At 37.7% G+C, this 22,529-nt stretch overlaps 1 protein-coding gene across 1 annotated transcript in view; it reads right to left on the bottom strand.

Moving 5' to 3' along the window:
- The window catches only part of LOC120537526 (transmembrane protein 164), a 73,431-nt gene extending 54,685 nt beyond the window's left edge, over nucleotides 1-18,746 (bottom strand). Inside the window, exon 1 of the mRNA XM_039766529.1 lies at nucleotides 17,624-18,746. Within this exon, the coding sequence (XP_039622463.1) occupies nucleotides 17,624-18,061 (438 nt within the window). The 5' untranslated portion in view covers nucleotides 18,062-18,746. The remainder of the gene's footprint in view (nucleotides 1-17,623) is intronic.
- Between the last annotated feature and the right edge of the window lie 3,783 nt (nucleotides 18,747-22,529).

The following is a 22,529-nucleotide window of genomic DNA, read 5'->3' as shown; positions in this document are numbered from 1 at the left end:
GCCAGTACCATTCTAATTGAATTTGCACTAGTAAATTACAAATAAACACTTTAATTGAGAAAAGAAAAGAAATCTGATCCTAAAGATTTTCTTCTTGATGGACAGAGTACAACAGAATAAAATAATTTCGCCTCTATAAAGTTTAAAAACTTAAAAAATTTTAAGACTACATCAAGTAGCCTATTCAGAACTTGAGGCTGAAAGCTACTGCAAAGCAAGTCTGGGACTATCAGCCATTAGCCAGTTTGTTGCATGTTGCTTTTTAGGAAGTTATTTACTAATTTATCTCTTTACTTTTCAGCATTAAAGTAGCCATTAACTAGAGAGAGAGTATTTGAAACAAAAAGATGCAATCTGTCTAGTTCATAATTGAATGTGAAGACTGAGGAGGGTGATTGTGTGCATTTGTGCAGGCTCAGTTCTACAAATGAGTTGTTATAAATTATTTTTGTATTCAATAGCAGTGAACATTTATAATACTCAATACCTTTTGATACCATAAGAACATAAATCCCATTTAATGGCTTTTTATTAAACTATGTGTATTATTCAAATGAACAGAACTGTGCCTTTTTCTGTAATACAATATAAAATATATAATTATGAACAATAACAACAGCTTCTAGTGACAGTGCTACCAAACAGTGTGTTCTACAATGGACTGGCACCCTGGGATAGATGTGTTAGAAAATGAGTGCAACTTAAAAAAATTACTGTAAAATATTGTGTTTATCGCTCAATGTGGCAATAAAACTACATAAATGAAAATCCATACGGAAATACAATTAAAGACAATCAATAGTCATAAAACACTTTGCTCTTAGCATGGCTACTTGTGAGAAAATTCACTACTGCATACAAAGCATTTCTCGAGTACCTGAACCCTTGTGTTCATGTTTGAATTCTGGTTTATGAATTGATATTTTGGGCACTTGTGCTCTTTATAATGCCAATGGCTAAGGGCTAAATAAATGCTGCAATGATGTTGAATGCAAATTAAAGCTAAACATCTTGGTGGTAAATCTACAGGGCAAACCAGTCTAAACAAACACAGGCACTACTTGGAGGACAAATGTCAGGTGCCAAATGAAAGGGACGTGACACTTTAGAGTAGACTTACTGTCCATCCATCCATCCTCTTCCGCTCATCCGAGGTCGGGTCGCGGGGGCAGCAGCTTGAGCAGAGAGGTCCAGACTACCCTCTCCCTGGCCACTTCTTTTAGCTCTTCCAGTAGAATCCCAAGGTGTTCCCAGGCCAGCCAGGAGACATAGTCCCTCCAGCGTGTCCTGGGTCTTCCCCGGGGCCTTCTCCCAGTTGGACGTGCCCAGAACACCTCACCAGGGAGGTGTCCAGGAGGCATCCTGATCAGATGCCCAAGCCACCTCATCTGACTCCTCTCGATGCGGAGAAGCATCAATAGACCTCCTATGACGAAGAAAAAATTTGTACGGTGTTTTCCCTCGCCCGGACGCGGGTCACCGGGGCCCCCCTCTGGAGCCAAGCATGGAGGTGGGGCTCGATGGCGAGCGCCTGGTGGCTGGGCCTGCACCCATGGGGCTCGGCCAGGCACAGCCCGAAGAGGCAACATGGGTCCCCTTTCTCATGGGCTCACCACCTATGGGAGGGGCCAAGGAGGTTGGGTGCAGAGTGAGTTGGGTGGTGGCTGAAGGCGGGGACCTTGCCGGTTCGATCCTCGGCTACAGAAGCTGGCTCTAGACTTACCGTACATAAAAATATTGCTTGAGTATTATAAGCAGAGCACACAATGGCCATTCTGCTTCCATGTGCTAAGTTAAGACCACTTCACTTTGAATAACTTTTCCAGCAATTTTCATTCATTTACCTTCACTCACACAATCTTAGCAAATCAGAGGCAGTCGATGGCACACTTCTGTGAAGCCAATTATGTAATTGTACATGCCCAGAGGCTCACCCCAAATAATAATATATTTTATTTACTGTATATAATACCTTTTCCATGCTCAAACCACTTTAAGGTTATTCAGAAAGAACAACTGGACATGTAAAACATTGTATACAAATAATATCTGCATAAAACACTAAATAAAGATAAATACAGGATAAACAAAGCATTGGAACAAAATAACAGACAATAAACCAGAATAACAAACCAAAATACAAATACTACAAGAAAAAAAAGTCTACAACTCATCATCTTGAATTGCATGGGTGGACTCAGTCTGCACATGCACTGTTAAACTAATAAATGCTCACCCGAAAGCACAAGGCATAGAATGCAGCAATGAGAAATAAGAAAGATGTTTTGGATCTCATGAATCCAAGAGAAGCTTGCCTATTTGATACCTTGCATCTAACAAACTGCAACAGCATGGGGAAAAAAGGAAAATGGGCAGAGACCACAGCTGAACTCATCATACCTGTTAACCTTTCATACAGCACCTGCGCCATCAGGCAGGACATTATCGGCTGTCACATAAAGAGTGAGCAAGACAATGCTGGAAGATCAACATCAGTCACTAACTGTGACATGCCCAGCGATTTTCAGCCATGTAAATTGACATGGACTGGCAACAGCTGGAAAGTCTGACATATCCCATAACTAGAAGCCGTGTGATGTGAGAACGGCTTAAGTCTCTCTGGCCCCACTCATCTAATCATGTCCTCTTTCTGTTACTTCTTGTCCATATCCTTATTATAACCTTTGTTTTTTGCTTTAAAAGAATTTTGTTCAGTTTTAGATACATTTACACTGTCTGTCTAATATCAAATATAATTAATCATGGGTAATTTTGATAAGGAACATGTGGTTTTCTACACATGTATTCTCGTTCGCATCAGTTTCTGCAACTTTGCAAATTGCTTGCTTCTGATTTTTAAAAACTATCTAAACAAAAAAAAACACAGTGGCAAAGTACTTTCTCTGCACTTGAATTAACAAAAAATCTATTGAATTGCATGCCCTCAAGAGTTAATTCAAAAACAAAAGCAGGAAACCACAGAAGCCTAAGCCAGGTATTGTGAGGACATTGTGGAGAAGTAAGAGTTCAGATTAAAAAACAAATCTGTTTTTAAAGGGACTAGTTTCCGCATCATACCTAAAGACCATTTTCATCATTGTGCATTCTGATATCATTTGTCAGCATTCACCTAGGCTTTTAATTTCTTACTGATAGGACGAGCTGAATAAGGTAGCCCCCACAATACACCTGTGGCCAAGTCACATTCCTATAGTGATGGAGGTGTTCCTTTTAAATACTGCCTTGTTGAACACATTAGTTTGGTTATTTAAAGATCTACTACACTTGGAGATGATCATATTATCTATATACTAGCATAGCAAAATGGTGCATTTCTGAGCCTGTGTTTACCAGATTTGCCTTACATCCCTCTTTCTTTGTGCCACTTGTTGCCTTTGTTAAACAAACATTTTAGCCCTTACATCCCTGTTTCTTTGTGCTTCTTGTTGGCTTTCTTCTTCAGAAATACCATTCCTGAGGTGGACGCCAGATGATGTGATGTCCAGAGGCACACCACACAGTTTAATATCTTACACTGGCCACTTGCTTTTCTTTATTGGTCATTCCTGCCCTCTTGCGGGAATGCTTTATTAGTTGAGATAGATTTTACATATTATAATATATATTATACAGTATAATATATATATATAGATTTGTCAAATGTTCTTTTTTTTAAGTTACACTATTAAGTAAATACAGATTCCTTACCTATTATATTATATTATTATATTTGTTTGCTTCCCTAGCACTGCCTACACTCAAGATGCCAAACAATGTTTAATTGCCTTATATATGGAGAATTGTCATCTGTATATGGTTTTATGTTAAGATATTAAGTAAATACAGATTATTAATACATGTTATGTTACACTATTATATTTATTAGCATTGCAAGCACTGCCAACACTTAGCTTTTTATAAGGGTCATCACACACTTGGAGCAGGCAGTCTAAAGTACCCCATCTGTAAATATGTTTTCAGGCTTGTTGGAGTTTGCTAGCAGCTTGCACTATAATGTCACGTTGGCATAAAATCACTCGTGTTAATCACTGAAAGGATCAGAAGTGACAGTGCAGTTGTTTTCTTCTTCAAGTTTTGTTGCATTATAGGAGCATGGGAAAGACACTATATAAATAAATTATTATTATTATTATTATCATCATCATCATCATCATAGGAGGTCCAATAGCACTACACTCACTTTGACAATCTTACTCTTCAAACTATCTGCTTCACTTGATTATATATCTTGTCATCTTATGCACGTTTATTAGCAAGATTTAAGGAAAAAATCATTTCAGTCAAAAAGAAATGCAGAGTCATAACCACACAACAATGTACCTGTTAGGTCTGTCAGCTGATTAAACACATTTGTGCACTTTTTTTGAATTGTATCATTTTTTTCTCATAATATTTGGTCTGAATGGCAATCTTATATTGACTTCAAGGACATAATATTGCCACAGAATTACAACATTGTGAGCTTATGAATCACAATGTTATGAGATGTTATTAATTTCCCTAACAGGAAGCTACTCCTAACTTCACTCGGATTTAGGAGAGCTCATGAGTGGTCCTAACTCATTAGGAGATGCCAGAAGATGGGCTCGGGCAAAGTTCAAAGTATACATCCTGGAAATGTTATGGGCATTTAAGACTATAATGAAATCGTGAAAAAATATCAATTTTGACAGATATGGAATAAAATTTGTACCAAATCTTGTACATCTCGTGATCACTCCATCTATGCAAAGAAGCCATGCACTGTCAGCCAAATGAAAGTGTCTTGGTAAAGTTATGTTTTTTTGACCACAGGAAAAATGCAGCTTTGCAATAGCAATGATTAGGGTATGTCAAAACCAACCATTTCTCATATTTTGCACCAAACTTTGAAAAAGTTGGTGAGGTAATAGGCTGATTTAAACATTTCTCCACCACTCTATGTGAGATAATGTTAAAAAAGCGTCAGACATGCAAGTTGCCGTTTTCCTGGAGTTGATGGTGACATTGACAGCAAGCACATAAAGATCATTGCCCCAAATCTGGATGGGCATACATATTGAACTAAAAGCAACATCATGGTATCGCCACACAGGTGGTCATGGATGCAAACTGTATTGTAACAACCACCGAGACGGAAAGACTGAGACACAGAACAAATGACAGTTAAGCCTGATAACGGGTGCATTTATTTAACAGTGAATGATACACAGATGTATTTTCAGAAGAGTTATCTTCTCAGTATTATAACCACATGAAACGCCAACTAAAGTAATAGTTACTGAAACTAGCCACAGCTATTCTGGAATGGTTTCTGAAGTCGCATTCACTCTTCCAGGGTTCCCTATTATCTTCCAGAGTAATGTGCTGTGTCTTTCTTTGTGACCCCCTTATGTTTTGCAAGGCTTTATTTAACCAATGCCTCAGGAGTCTCCACCTTGCCTTAATGAACTTTCCCAGGCTTGTAAAGTCTAGCACGATTTTTTGGGGGTTCATAGAATGCACAGCTCAATGTACTCATGTAACATTTTGCTGTCAATCACTCATCCAACTCTGCCTATCTTAAGGGTAAAATGCTGGCTCCTACAGTATTATTCTTAATGTTATTGCAAAATGGCAACAATTACATGCATCTTAGCACGATATCCTACCTTATTATGTTTTCTTTATTTTTCTTCTTCTTATCTTACTACTTTGAATATCATTATTAATTACTATAATTATCTTTGTTGTGAAGTCTTAGCGTTAGAATCAGAAAACTACATAACGTCATCATGACATCATCCAAAGAAACTACAAAACATCTTCACAAGTGCCATTTTGTAGCTTGGAGTGCTGTAAAATCATGTAATTCCTTCTCAAACGCGAACTCCTGCTCTTTGCTGGGAGCTGATGTAGGACATTTCATAACTAAATCTTATGTCACAAATTCTTATCCTAGTCAGAGATTTCCTGGGAGGACTGAGTTCTGAGACGCCTGATAATTAAGGGCAGATCATTTTTTGGTCCTTTTTACAGCATTTTATTCATTAGTATCAATGTGTTTCACACATTGTTTCTGTCTGTCTTTTTGAGCCCACTTATTTTTTGCCTTTTTCCTTTGTTTGCTACAGCACTTTTATATTTCATACTCAATAAGAAGTTAGTTAAAAGTAATCTAGCACCCACACTAACTACACTGGTTAACTGGAATAAGCACACTTCTGCAAGCCTGACATATGGCTTTGTGATTAGCTCCCTTTTTTCAGTTAAAGATAGGACTCACTTTCTCCCTTTGTCTCCATATTGCTACAAATTCAAGGCTAAACATTCTCTAAAATTACAGTACAGTATATTCATTTTTTATTCAGTTTGTCAGTTAAAAGTACAAAAATATTCAAATTTCAGGCTGAAGTAAGAGACCAGAACAAAAGACTCAAATGTTACCCAAAATCAAAATGTCAGTATGACAAAATTAAGTTCCTAGATTACACATTTTTTTTCCAGTCTAGCTTAGTTTTGGAGGTTTTTTTTTTGTCCAAAGTTAAGATGTCTGGAGATACGTGCCATCATCTTATATGCAATGATATCACATGCAACGCTGCTAATGGTAGCAATGAGGCATGGTCATCAACAGCAACATTGCTGAAGCAATGAAATAATACAAGGTGACAAGTACTTCAAGGAAAATCACTTACAACATAATGTTGAGATGCTGTCACTAAGCACATCATAAAAATTAATAAGGTTGAAAATGAATAAAAAGGGTAGAAATCCCATGTGATAAATCAGAATACAGTACACATAAATGCTACTATCTAAAGATAATCTCCATTTTACCATTCAGGCAACAGAATGGGTGTTGCTTCTGATCATCTGCATGTCCTTAACATTTCCTCTTACTCTATCATTTCCTGTTTTCATTGCTAAAATTCCATTTCTCTTTCTGTGTGTTTCTCCTCAACTTTCCTCTGACTTTTTGCAAAACAAAATTGCTATGCTTTCCTGCTTGCAAAATCGTGTTTACCTAGAGTCAGAAGTTTGCACCATTACTTTCTTTGTTTTCAGTCCTTCTAGAGCTCACTGTTCATAAGATTTAATTACACTTGCAGTTTTTGGCAAATAATCATTATGTTAATAGAATCTTTGTTTTTTTTTTTGTTTAGATTATGTGTTTATTATTATTATATTATCAGCTGAACTAGTCAGAATTGCTCAAGAAATCTAATTGCTAACAAAGTACAAACCATTAGATAGTGTGCACCTCTTTATTCCTCTCCCTGGCCATTTTAAACTTTTGTGCAAACTAGACATGCGGGACACCAATATGTAGTCCTACTTTAAATTATTACCATTGCCAAACAATTGGCATTAACTGATGAATATTACAAAAACAAAGCTTAAAGAAAATAACTGATGCATTAATTTATAGGGTGTTATCAGTGGCATAAACACATCCTGTCACTAATCTATGTCTAAGTTAATGAAAAGAGCAGGAAATTTCATCACCAAGTTCTCAAAAAAAACAACCATCCCCTCCTCCCATCAGTCTGAATATCAACTGAAAAACTTCCTTATAGTAACTCTACAGGGCATACTGCAAATAAGACACTTTTACTGGCCAATTTACTTTACAGATCTTCAAGGCGGCACCTAATAGATTTTTATTTAGATCTGAATGTTCTTCAGAATTATTGACTGAATTTATTAGAAATAAATGATGGGAACACCACCTTGTATAACAATCTAAATGATTATTTACTGTAAAACAGTGCAAGAATTACAGATGTAGCACTGATGATATTTGCATGAGATCAACACAAGTTTTTAGAAGTTTATTTAGTGCAGTACACAGATAATCAATGTTTGAATGCCAGTCTCTCCTTTAAAATGTATGTATGTATGTATGTATGTATGATTAGCTGGTAAAGTGGGTGAGGTACCTTTTAACATTTTCTGCAAAATGCAAGTAAACACAGACACTGTATCACCACAAAAGTATGTGGTCACCTAACAATCACACCTATGTGAGGTTGTTAGACATTTCTAAACCCTTGGGAATTATTATGGAGTTGGCCCATTTACAGCCACCCCTCTTTTGGGAAGGCTTTCCACGAGATTTTGGAGTGGTTCTGCTGGAATTTGTGCACATTCTGCCAAAAGGTTATGTAGTGGTTATGAGATGACCTGGCTCGTAACTGGAATTCCAATTCACCCCAAAGGTGTTCATTACGGTTCAGGTCACAGCTCTGTGAAGGCAACTCAAGTTCCTCCATGTCTTTATGGACCTGGTTTTGTACAGCAGAACATAGTCATGCTGGAACAGAAAGGGTCTAGACTAAACATTGAAAAACAGCCTCAGATCATTACCTCTAATCTACCAAACTTTATAGTAGGCACTATGCAGTCCAAAAGCTTGCATTGCCCTGGCATCCATTAAACCCAGATTCATCCATTATACTGCCAGATAGTGAAGAATGATTCATCACACCAGAGAACATGTTTCCACTGGTCTAGACTCCAATGGTGGTGTGCTTTACACCATTCCATTCAACACTTGGAATTGCATTTACTAATCTTAGTCATGTGTGCAGTTGTTCGGCTATGGAAACCCATTTCGCTCTGCTGTCAGTGATGCAAAAGAGGATTGCTGATTTTAAAGTGCTATGAGCTTCAGCACTTAGCAGCCCCCTTTCTATGAGTCTGCATCATTTACCGCTTTATGTTAACATGCGTGAAAAGACTGCACATAAATGAAATTGCAGTTTGAACCCCATTCGCATTATACAACTTTAGAGGTTTGACATCCCCAGAGACTCAGTCATGTTTGATTGTGTCTACAGTTTTATGGACAGTATTGTGCAGGTGCTAGAGCTGAAAGCCAAATGTCATTCAACCAGAAGTACAACACATACAACCTGATGCACAATTAAAAAATAAAAGAACTTGTCTGTCCAATGCTTGTGTCTGTCCTGCCATGACAGAATATAAAAAGAAAAACACTTTAAGATCACAGTGAGTGACAGGTGCTATCAGGCTGCACACTAATTCGTTGTCAAAATGGAGAGTGCCCACAATACTGTGGACATTTTAATTCTGTGCTGAATCAACATGAGGTGGTTGAGTAAACTATCATCTCCCACAATTCCTAATCATGTAAAATGACATCCTCAAGGTCCCAATATCCAGGAACTGGAATTGCTCAATCTGACATGATCTCCAACTCAACATTATGTAGCAAGTCTTGGATTTAAAATTGCTCATTTACAAATCCCTGCCAAGAAAGACTTGCTAGACCTCTGTCTGTTGATGGTATATGCATGTCCAGAGTTACTGCTACGTGTCTGTCTCTCATTTGCCATGACTGGGACCCCTCCACCAGCCACAGGATTACAGTCCTAGCTTTTAGAGACAATTCTTATCTTATCTCAAAGTTACACCATTGACATTGCACAGCTTCTCTTGCCTAAACAATTAGAAATTACTCTGTTTCACTGTGTGTTTAGCCTAATTTGTATTTTTATGTTTCTACATTATGTAATTAGTTTTATAACTGGAAGCTTGTTAGAGCACTCTAAGCATTCAGTGAAGAACACAATACAAAATTAATCTAAATTCAATTGAAGTGAAAAAGCACCACTTAACTAACCTGCATATTTCTGAAGTGCAAGAAAACCACAAGACCCAGACACTACTACTCTGGGATGAGCCAATTTTTATTCAGAACATCAGAAAGATTTAGACAAGGCCATTCAGGCCAACAAAACTCACCAGTCTGATCCACTAAATTCCTCCAAAATAACATCAAGTTGACTTTTGAAAGTCCCTAAAGTCCTACTGTCAACCACACTACTTATTTCAAGTGTCTATGGTTCTCTGTGTGGAAAAAATACCCTAAAGTTTGTGCAAAATTTACCCTTAACAACTTTCCAACTGTGTCCCTGTATTTTGTTTATTCTCAAACTGGGTCCTTAACTGTGTGTGTCCTTGTTCTTCTTGTGTTTGGGCTACTCTCTGATATTGTAAAATATCCATCTATTTTCCAAACTGTTTATACAATTCAGAGATGTGTTTTTCTGGTAGCATGATGTAGAAAGCAGGAACCAGACCTAGAGGAGCACAAGTCTATTTTAGCCCACATTCACTAAAACAACCAGACAGTCACTCACACTAGGCCTATCACACGTGTTAGGTTAACTGATATCTTTGGAATGTGAGAAGGAAACTGTAGTACCTGGATGAAAACTCATGGAGACACGGAGAGAGCACGCATACTCCATGCAAACTGTAAAGAGCCAGGACTTAATCAAACCCAGACCTCTGGAGTTATAGTACCACAGTACCAACAACTTAACTTTTGTGTTGTCCACATTGTAATTAATCTCAAATAAAAGCAAAGTATATTTCTGTTTGCCAGCATGAATATTTGTTTTCCTAAATGTGAGTACCATATCACAGAGAACTTTTATTGGTTATATAAACAGCCTTTCAGCAAAGAAAAACATTTAAAAAAAATATGCAAGTATTATACTAAATGTTCATCACTTAAGCCCTTGAACGATTGGTACACCAAGATTTGTTACTGAAGAAAGAGATGAGTGCAGAGTTGAAAGAATGAATTAGGCCACATTAACAAAAGTACATTTTCATTTAAAGATGGTAAAACAAACTCCAGTCACACTAACGTTTTCATGTCATTTATGAAAATCTCTCCACGCTAAAATGACCGAAAACACATATGATGTAGCCGCTTGCCTACACTGGGCACACATGCACTGGCAGGAATACAAGAAGGAAATGTACTGCACACTAGACATTTATTGCAGCTTCAAGTTTAATGCACAAGTGCAATGTGAGCAAACCAGCTGGGAAAATGTACTGAGTAGAATCCAATCAGGGAAAGGTAACAGTAACAGGCACTAACCAATCAAGCACAATTAGAGTATGCATTTTCAAAACGTTTTGTTTGTACCCATCCCCACTGCAATGCTGAGCCAGTATGTTCACAAATACACTGCTCTGGGGAGCATTTTCAAAAGCCTCTGTTTTCAAGGGTTAAAAACGCTGGGGTAGTGTGGACGAAAGGTGAAAACAAACACAATCGTCTATGTATTAAAACAAAATTGTAGTAGTGTGGATGATTTACTGTAAATGTGTGATAGAAAGACTAAGACAGAGTTGGAGCAGGAGGTTATAAGACCCAGAATACTGTAAAGAGGACATGAGTGGAGGAGGTGTTAACCATGATGTCATCTAAGATTATGGAAGGAAGAAGAATGGTAGGGGAGGGAGTGCATCTTTCTGAATCTTTAAAGATTTTACTTCTAACTATATTTTTGGATTTTTACTGATATTTATAAATCTAATCTGTGTGTAAACAAATATTCCATGTTAACAACTGATCACAAATCAACAAGCACACATAATAATAATATAGAGAGTTGACAGACAATATTTTTTACCAAATTTTTAAAAAGTGAAGGATTTATCCTTTCTTAAGGTATACAGAAAATATTGAACAATATAATGAAAAAGATCTGTTTTCACAATACAGTATACCATAATTTTTTTATTCATGTGCTGAAACTACTTATTCCACTACAGGGTGGAAGGGAGCTGAATGAATATTGTCCAGACATGGACAAGCACCAATCCATTGTAGGGCTCAATCACACCAACAATCACCAGCAATTGTTCAATTAACTTAACACATGGGTTGGTGGGTTGCAGGTGTGAACACAGTCTTTATTTCTAACCACTCCTTTCAACTAAAATTTATACTCAGCCCCTCTGATCAGCATTAGTTTTGTGCCCAACAGTGCCGTTCACCCCATAAGCATGACACGAGCCCATCAAGCCCATCAATCTCCACCTTCCACAGTGACTTCTGAGGCAAAGACACTGAGCAGAGAGGATGGAAAAATCCAAAATGTTAGGCACAAGAGGCACCAAACTAATACTGATACCTGCAGCTGGGGCAAACTGGGGGCAAATGGATAGAACCAGACAGAGGGAAAGAGGAGAAAAAAAACAACACGTAAAAACAGGAATGACCAGTTTGAATTTAAACTATTTTGAAATAATTTTCTTCACTTCTTTTTGTATTTTTAACAGTAATACTTTTGGCACTTCTTGACACTTATTTTGCATAATAACTCCAAAATGTAAACAAAAAATACAAAGCATTCGCTTTCATAACCCATTTTATCGTTATCAGAGTTGACAGAACGTGTGGGCCTGATATGGTAAACACGGGAATAAGGCACAATGAGGTTCCAAATGGGAATTTTATTCTGTAGAGGTGCCGACACAACAGCACCCAAAGGAGTTCACATGTAGGTTGCTTAGATATGCTAAATGTCTCTATTGAGTAGAAAAGGCTTACAGTAAATACCTGAGCAAACTATGGACAGGTGTTTAATGTAAACCAAATATCAGGAAAAAAATCAAAGCACCAGCTTGACCACCACTAAAAATGTTTTATTATAATGAAAAAGTCTAGCCCTAAAGTAACAGGATTAAGGGGCAGGAATTGTAACTAATCTAAATATTTTACTTAAGCACAATGATGCTGTTCTGGGGAAAAACATCTCCTTTATTATCATTGTTTCAGTACTGACACAACCTCATAAAAATGTAAGGTCACTGAAAAAAAATATTTTAATTGGATTTCAATGATGTGTTCTAAATATTGTGTAGGAAACTTTAAAAATAAATTTGTACTCTAAAATGAGTGCGTGAAGTGTGTCATTGGCCTTAAAACTGCAAGATCCCACCTGTGTCTCACATCAATACCCTAAGAACCCGCCTGTGTTCTATACGTATAGACTAACAGTAATAAGACTTATTATACTATAGATGAGTTATTTGCTATATAAAGGTGCTACATAAAATTAAATCTGGTTGTTTACAGTTTGTGAGCAGCATTGTTGGTCACTCTCTTCCACGGTTTTCCAAGTATGGAAATGCACAACTGCCATGATCTTAGTGATAACCTATAAACATTAGGGGTGTATTTCATACTTTACTGTATGACAAAGCAAGATAGGAGCAACATTTTTCAGAAGACAACAGAATTTTACCGCAAATACTCTCTTATTTGTCTGATATTTTGTTGTGAATGCAGATCTCCCTTTACACAATTGGTTGCCTCAGAAAAGCACTTTACACTTGACCACAGAGTCGCCTAAGGGAGCATACAGGATAGTTTATTAACAAAGATAATGCTGTATAGTTTCAGAGTAAACAGCCATCCATCTTGTTAAGTGCATTATTCCTGTCAGGGCCACAGCGCAACAGAAAATATCCTGGCTAGCAGTGCATTCAGTGTTCAGTGGATGGGTCTTTATGAATTCCATTCCTTGTATTCTCTATAATAGGCATCACATCCACTGGAGTTGTGAAATAACACCACTAAGTACTTTCAGGTAATGGGAGCATAGTAACAGGAGTAAGGATGTGCATCAGGTGAGCTGATTTGTGCTTTCTAGTAAATTAAATTAAATTAAGTATTTTAATACATTCTAGTTTATCATGGTGCTGGAATGGAGGTGAAGTGTTGCATGCTGGTTGGAGTGGCATGTAAATGGCTGGTCGGTCATGTAAGTAAAAATTTTACTGTACTGTGAGCAGGTGACAATATTGATACTACTATTGCTAACTACTAGTGATGGGCGATACTGCTGATTTTCTTTTTGATCCTATACTGGGCGATACTGAAGCCAGTATTGCCGATACTGATACTGATTCCAATACTGATACAGCCAAAGTGTTGTCTTGCAAGAATGGTTAATCTTCTGTAAAAACTTACAGTATGTGTGGATATCAAAAAGTCACATTTTAAATACTTTGCATTAGTAGACTATTACATATAGTGACAAAGATTAGACTTATCTGCTCGTTTATTAACAGGAATGATTAAACATGTTCAGTTCTTGCAAACAATCTATGAAACAACAAGCATTAGAGTTACATTTTTTCAAAAAAACATGTAAACAGAATTGCATTTTTTTAGCTTAAAAAGTACCATAAAACTTGCAAAACACTAAAAGTATGCAGTCAGAAGTGTAAAAAGTATAATGATGCAACTATCAAGCGAGAGTCGAATTCAATGTCCATTTCAATTTCGCTGACTGAAGACAGATTTACTTCGTCAACACTGCTCGTATCACTGTCAAGAGCAAGCAACACTTGGACTGATGAAAAAAGTATTTAATGAGACACCATTATTACTAGGCACACCTACACGTGGGAGAAGAAGACATGGCTATACTGTTGCTTGGGTAACACTCAGGACTACTAGCATTATTTTTACAGCTCGAGTGACACTTGCGTGTAATGCTAGGGAATACGATTTAAAAATGATATTTTTTCCCCCCCAAAATGGACATAATAAATATATTAAGTTTGAAAATGTGTTCTAAGTATGTCCATTCATCAAGCTATTAAAGTAATACACGCCCTCCCTAAAAACAGACATTAATTATTTTACATTCAAACAATTACAACAAAATGACTTCAGATTACAATACTAATAATGCCTATGGAAGGCTTATTTAAGTGTCCCCTGCAGCCTGAGTGTCCATGCACTCTTCTGATCGCCTCCCTTGTAATTCTGCACATTCAGCAATGTGACGACTGTCTTTTAGGGGTTTATTAGGTTTGTGGTGTTACCGCAATAAGGTACAGTCTTCTGACGCATATATTTTGCTTCATCATTGTTCACTCAGTGGAGTAAAATAACTCCAAACAACCTGTCACTTTCTTTTTGCCATTGCCTCACACACACAGCCCCGCTGCTTTGGTTGGTGGACTGCAGCACTGCCACTGGGATTGCAGGGTGATGAAAAACACATAAGAAAAAGAAGCTCCTGTTTTACACAATATGACACAATCAATTCTAATCATATTCTCACCATTAAATGCTTTTTTTAAAAATAATTTCTAATATACTTGCATATTATTGAAAATGTAATGTGATATTGAAACTTTTAATGTAAACCTCGATGCTTAAATTGAAAGGTCAGGATCAGAAGCATCAATGCATTAGTATCAATCCATCCATCCCTTCTAACTACACATATAGTAAACTACCACTCAAAATTTTTAGCACATATACGTTTTTCCAGTTTTTCTTCAAATGACCTTAAATAGTCAAAAGGTAACCAGTAAACTGCCAGAGGTTTAAATTTAAAATTCAGGTTAGCAAAAACAGAAAAAAGGAAATTTCTGAATATTTCAAATGTACCTTCTTCAAGGAACAACTAAAAGGTTACAATCTACAGATATTATGCAGCAGTTAAAGTAAATTAAGCAATTCAATTTGAAGCCAACAATTTGCACAGGTGTCCCAACTTCTGTTGCTTACTTAAAAACCCTCTCTCTATCTTAAAGCAGAGTTAGAACTGACTGTGTTAGTTACCTTTTCACTATTTTAGGTCATTCATTGCATTTCAAATGATTACATTTGAAGAAAAACTGAGGTGTTCTAAAATTTTTGATCAGTAGTATACATTTGGAATTTAAGAGGAAACTAGAGTACTGTACCTTGAGAAAATGCTCAGCATTCATGATGACAACATGCAAGCTCCACACAAGACATTAAATGGGCCAAAATTTAAACATGGAACTTTAAAACAATGAGGCAGCAACAAGAACAATGTATTTTTAAACATATCTCAAAATGGATGGATGAACTGGACATAGCAATTTTTCCATTTCTTAAAATAATAGCCATTATCAAACGAAAAACATTTATTGAGCACATGCTTTACTTCCACTCTCATGTGGTACTTAACTATTACGTTTTTTTCCAGTGGTTTATATAATGCATTGCTTCATACATGTATCGTATGTTAGAATAATACAAAATTGAAATACTAAGTCACATGTTTATCTAAAGAATTGTAAAATATCAATCCTTACTTTACATAAATTTTAAGTTTCTCTTTTGTCTGTAGCTGCTGACTGTATGCCTGGATTATAAAATCACATTATGATTGTCAAAGGACAACATAACTGCCCACATTTGCAAAACAAGACCAACTGTAAAATAAAACAGAACTCACTGAAGCTACAGTAATGATATCAAATATCTTTGGTAAGGCTAGCGGGTGATGTGGGTGCTCTTGGTTAGCAATACTATTGTAGTAGGCTTGTAGTAAATAGCACAATGTAGACACATACAGTGCCTTTTTAATAAAATTAAAATAATTCAAAGTGCCCAGCCCTCACAATTAGATTGTCTGCTTTGTCTTAACATGTAAAGAACATTCTTTTTAATTGAGTGGAACACTATCCTATATAATTTTACCTTTAACTTTCCACTTCAATCTATATTCTGATTTCATCTTATTTTGTGCTTACAAAACCAGTAGCCTGCTGGATTTAAAAGCAAATGTCTTTTTTACATACCTCTCCAGCCCTATAATTAAAGGCACAATGCCTACTACAATAACATTGTCAACCAAGAGCACCCACGCCACCCACTACACTCACTAAAGAAACACAAACTTAGTTCTAATGCAGGCCAATGGAAACACCGGGGGCACCTGCCCAACAAAAGCAAAGCTAGCAATAGTCCAGAGAGATTACAGCCTCTGATAAAACCGTCCTTATGCTTCCATTTACTGTCACTTACACCAAACGGACACCTTAAAGTCCAATTTTTTATCAGATTTCAGGGACTACAAATTCGAGAGGAAGTTATTACATGATTGAAATGGTGTGACTGATCCATGCCCACCACGCCTATCTAGATTCCAGCTACTGTATTTCACGACTTCTCAACAAGCATCCAAGTATTACAGGCAAATGTTTTCACCAAAGAAATATGTAGGCAATGTGGTCTTGAGGCTACTGCTATGGACTGAAAATCATGCTAGTTCTCACCACAAACGGCAGGGGACACTAGATACGTGTAAGTTGCTTTGGATAAAACTACTAAATAAATAAATGCAAAAGGAATAAGTGTATGTTGCAAAACTTCCAAGCAGAGGCGATTGAACAGTATGCTAGTTGGAACACTTACTGGGTGTGGGGCAGATGCTGTTATTTCTGCACAGGCTTGTAATATACAATAAGGATCCATTCATCCATCAATCCTTAACTTTCTGATCTGGCTCAATCTAATTCCAGAGCCACATGACAATGCAGTCCATAGCAGAAGCACTGGATGCTATATGGGATCTCAACCTGCGCATCATTACTCATACCAGGTCAATTTTCTTTAATCAGTTTTCCTTTACATTCTATCCACATAATCACATGAGTTTTGAGTAACGTCATGTTAACGGATGTGTGATTTACAGTACATACTATAAAATGCACTTTATAACGAAAGGTAGAATTTGTCTTAGGATAACTAACAGATTGACGTGAAGCTTTGGCAGGGAGGCAGTCAGGTTTATCTTATCTTTAGATCCAAATTAAAATACTGTATAACGTGCAAGCAGACCTACCGTGCCCACCATTTCGGAGTCTTGGCCAGTCATTCTATGCTGCCAAGCGCCAAACAGAGATAAATGGGGGTCTCACTGACTGAGAGCCGCACCCAGTTCTGTTGAGATGTGCAAGTGAACGACAGCGGTCTATCCTTAACGCGAGGCGCATGACACATCAGAGACCTTGGAAACAAAACTCTTACCTGCAACATGGTAACGACGTGGCACGGGTTGAGTAGGTAGATGATGGTCTTGGTGGCAAACTTGAAGCCCACCTCCACTCCGAAAGTTAAACAGACCGCGACAAGCAGCACGTTCTTGCCCAGGCTCTCTTCTTTGGAGTGTCGTTCGTTCCTGGTAGCTTCTTTCAGTTCTTTGGATACCTGAATCATTCTCAGTGCCAGTACGATCTCGAAAATAGATATTATGACAATGACGAGACTCTCAACCCAGCGTTGTTTAGAGGTAAGGAAGGCAGCACATTCCGGTCCCCCGTTGCCCTCGAACTTAGGGTCCACGCCTCCATATATCCAGTCCAGGAGGCTAGAGATGTGGTATCTGGACATGTTGCGCTGCTCGCCTTGAAAACTATATAACCAAGACGGTATAAAAGCTAAGACATTCACTTCCGGACGAATCATCAATTTCGAAATCTCACTTTGCGAAATTCCTTTTTATTAGTTGTAATATAATTATGTTTTGGAGCACAGCAGAGCAAATGTCCCCGCTTATCAACGTGCACTTTGTCCAAGTGTGAAAGTTTGATTGTAATCCTAACTGTCCATCGACAGTGTACCGCAATTTGCCAGAGATGAGGATCTGGTTTCAGGGTGCACTGACAGGTCTGACCAAAATCCTTTACGGCAAATATTTTATTACACTATCCACCGAGTCATGAACGTTGATGTATGATCCTTTGATCCTCATATAATCGGGTTGCATGCCATTAGACTTCGCCATAAATCACACATGACAAACGGCTGGCCGCCTGCTTGAACCATGCCGCGAAATACAAAGCGGTTCTCTTGCTGGCGTGCAGTTAGGGTATAAGCCAGCAGAACAGGGCCCCAAGTAAGTCCACGCTTGAAAACCTTCTGGCTGTACGATCACGCTGAGGGAACCAAAGGGGGAATCGACAAACTTACAGCAAAAACACAAGCCTTTCCGCGCTCCCCCACAGCTCATGAATACTGCCCGATCCGAAGCGACATTCCTATTTTACAGTCATCCTCGACTGACAAGCTATAGTTTCCCTACTAACGCGGGCTTCCGGAAGGCGACAAACTACGTTAAGTAGAATTTGCTACACGGCGGCTCTCGAAGCATGTTAATGAGACACTGAGCGACTCAGTCAGCCTGCGACGCAGCTGATTGGCTGGCTGCAATATACGTTCCCGCCTGCTTTCGTCTCCGCCTCCTTCCCTCCCTCTTTTTCTCCCTTCCTCGTTGTCTATCTGCACGTCTTGAGCGGCGACATTCAAATTGCCAGTCTGGCCTCAGCGCCGTGCTCTCCTTAAATGTTTGCCGTAAGAACCAGACAAAGCATAGCACCTGCATCGCCTTTCACCTGTTTTGGTAAAACAAGCTCGTGTTACTGTTAACGCAGAAGAGGGCGCCGTAAGACGATCTCTGCCAGTTTCTCGCAACGCTCACGCTTCACAGCAGGAGGCGTAATTTAGCATTTCCAACGGGTTTGATCTTACCAGCTCCCGGAGTTTCCAAATACCACGGACTAGAATGTAGTTTGCGTGTTTTATTCAAATAGGAATAGTATTTGTACAGTAATGGTGTTTTTAGAGAAATGACAACCCAACAACACCCCCCCAACCCTGCCAGCTACCCAGTTTATTTTTTTCAACAGGTGACTGTCAAACAGGGGTACTCTGTTATTCCAGTAAAAAGAACTAAAACAAAAAAACAGCTCACAGCCTAGTTGTATTTATAGAAACTGTCAGAGGTTAAAAAAGTGTTTGTTACCAAAAATTCAAAAATAATGTCATTTTCAGAGTTATTGAGAAATGAATTTTTCAGGGAACAGGCAATGTGCAATTAAATTAACTGCTTTTCTGCAGCAATGGAAGTTAATTAAACCTTGAACGTTGATGTGAACAATTCCTACAGGAGTCCCAACTTCTATTGATTACTGTACTTATAAGCTCTGTATGAAATCATTGTTGAAACAAAATGTGTTGCTAACTCCTCTAAAGCATTATTTGGACAATATTACGGTGTGAATTGCTATCAAAAGGGTGAAGAAAAAGCAATTAACAAGGGAAGACAGACCATTATACCCTTTAAAGTGTGTGTCTTTTCGAGAAATTGCAAAGAAAGCCAAGAACACAGACAGTGCCAAGTCAAAGCCCATGTGAGCCCTAAGCAAGGCTCAACATAAAAAAAGAAAAAAGCTGCATAAACAATGGATGTAGAAAACAGACCAAAGTATGGTAATGGCAAACTAAACATGTGTAAAGTGATTGTAAGGTAATTATAAATAATATAAATAATAATAATATCTTAAGTGCTTTGTGGCACTTGAAGAGTATATGAATAATAAAATAAAAAGAACACAATCATTCCTGGATCAATTTACATTATACATTATTATTTCTATATATCACAGTAATTGCAGAACATAACTGGTAGCCTAATTGTTTGCCCCTATTACCATTAATTGTAATGTTACTGACCCATTTAATTGATTTTAGCTATTAAATGATCTGGGATATAAACACAATCAAACCATGGAACATATTCCCTGTTGACTTAATATAGCCATGCTTAAATAATAGAATTAACTGGATAATTATTATGACACCATCATCAAGTTGTATGCTTTAATATCTTGATCTTTAAATTCAGGCTCAATGGGTGATCTTTTCCTTAAAATTTTTCTGACCAGTACAGATCTTGGTGATGTCTAGATAGTGCCGTTATGCATGTGAAGAACAGAAAATACAGGTAACTTAGTACAAGCAGGTTAAGTTAGCAGCCTGCATGCTAACTTTGCACATCCATTATCTAGCACAGAAAGCTTTTTGCTTACATTTTTCCTAAGAGAGTGGTATTTATACCGTCACACAATTTACACAATGATAAAATGTTTCTACCTGTGTTTAGTTTGCTTATCCTCTTCTTCCTTTTTCTTTTTGTTCTAATGAGCACCTGATAGCTTTTGCTTTTTCATTTTAAAATACCTCCATGAATTCTCATCCTCCTGTTGCCACTTCATTTACAGTGTATATTGTTTTGGTGGGGGTATGTGTTACACCAAGCTAACCTAACAGGAGCCTTGACACCTTTCCATCTCCACTCATTGCATAGCTGTTCTGTGCTGGCTCTGATGAAGGCACATGTTCTTAATGGGATGAGGAGCATATGCAGCAGAACATCACTTTCCCAGAGAAAACAAAATTAGCTTTTTAAATCAGCACCCTGAGAAGATGGCACCTAAGGCAGCCACTTGTGTCACCTAATGGGTTGACCGACACTGGACACAGGACAGTAGTCAAATTGAGCAAGTGACACTTTTAGTTGTAAACAGAAGACTTCAAGGTACAGTTTTAACAGATTGAGTTTCAGTTAGAAAGGGATTTCTAAACTTGCAAAATAAGAAAAAGGGGCTTGCTTGGGCCAGCAATCACAGCCAGTCTCAGTGTATCAGATATTAAGGCATAGAACACATACAATATTGGAGATATGGATAGTACAAGTTGCCGTCCTGTAAGACACCTATCACACAAGCTTTTATCTTTCAGAAACTTCTCTTTTGGTTTTGTTGTGGCTTTTGGTCTGTCATGCTTGATCCTGTTAGAATTTCATCCAGTTTCCGTGTTTCTTTTCATGGTGTAGGAAACAGTAGTTACTGACACCCCGGCTTTCTTTATAATTTATCTAAAGTAAAAACCCAAACTTTTAAGAGCTATGTGTCTGCCTTCCTTTGGTATTTTCCTTTTTTACCATTGTGATGGCAATATATATTGTAATATTGTCCAAATTATGCTTCAGAGAGTGCAGCAACAGTTTGTGCCTGGTACTAACATGCACAAGGCATTGAGGAAAAAAGCACTGTTATCAAGTTGTATACTTTAATATCTTGATCTTTACATTCTGCCCACATTCCAAAGATGTGCAATTTTGTTGACAGGCAGCTCAGAGATGATCCTACTGAGGTAATTTTGTATGCAACAGTGTGACTGTAGTAGACTATCCGCCATTCTAGGGTTGGATCTTGCCTTATGGCAAATGCTCTATTAGGATTTAACTCTCAATAATCTGAAAATTGAATTAAGTATGTCCTGTAATTAGACGGACATTTGATCTTGATCTAAGCCTCAGCAATTTTTAAACATAGATAAATACATCTTTATTGGTCAAGTAATATATAAGTTAGTCAGTCATTGTCCAACCCGCTATATCCTAATACAGGGTCACAGGGGTCTGATGGAGCCAATCCCAGCCAACACAGGGACAAATCCTGGGCAGGGTGCCAGCCCACTATAGGGACAATTTAGGATTGCCAATGCACCTAACCTGCATGCCTTTGGACTGTGGGAGGAAACCAGAACACCCAGAGGAAACCCACGCAGACACAGGGAGAACATGCAAAGTCCACACAGGGAGGACCCAGAAAGTGAACCCAGGTCTCCTTACCACTGCACCACCATATATATAAGTTAAATGTTTTCATTTTTTTTATAGAATAGTTGATATTTCTGTATAAAAATAAGTTCAGTCCTTGATTCAGTTATTTGTGTTGCCTCATTTAGCAGCCAGCAATAGTTTGAATTAAATATTTCAATTCTTGATTAGTTTCTCTGATCATTTGGTTGGACTTCTGGTCCAATGGTCCTTCAGAACTACATCAATTCTGTGATGTTTAATATCTTTTCATATACAGACAACACTCATTAGGTCTCATCACAGTCTTAATGTTTCTGTTTTAAATTTCTAATGGTATCAAATGATAATCATATTTAGCAAAACCTTAGTTACTATAAATGTTTGCTAACTGCTTGTTATTTATATTGTATGGAATGATGGGAGTCCATCAATGCAGGTGGAAATAAAAATACTTTTTAATTTAAAATGATTATGTTAATACTGTGAGTA

This window comes from Polypterus senegalus, chromosome 10 (assembly GCF_016835505.1).
Source record: "Polypterus senegalus isolate Bchr_013 chromosome 10, ASM1683550v1, whole genome shotgun sequence".
Lineage (NCBI taxonomy): Eukaryota > Metazoa > Chordata > Cladistia > Polypteriformes > Polypteridae > Polypterus > Polypterus senegalus.
Note: the sequence above shows the minus strand (reverse complement) of the source record. Positions and strands in the feature narration are given on the sequence as shown.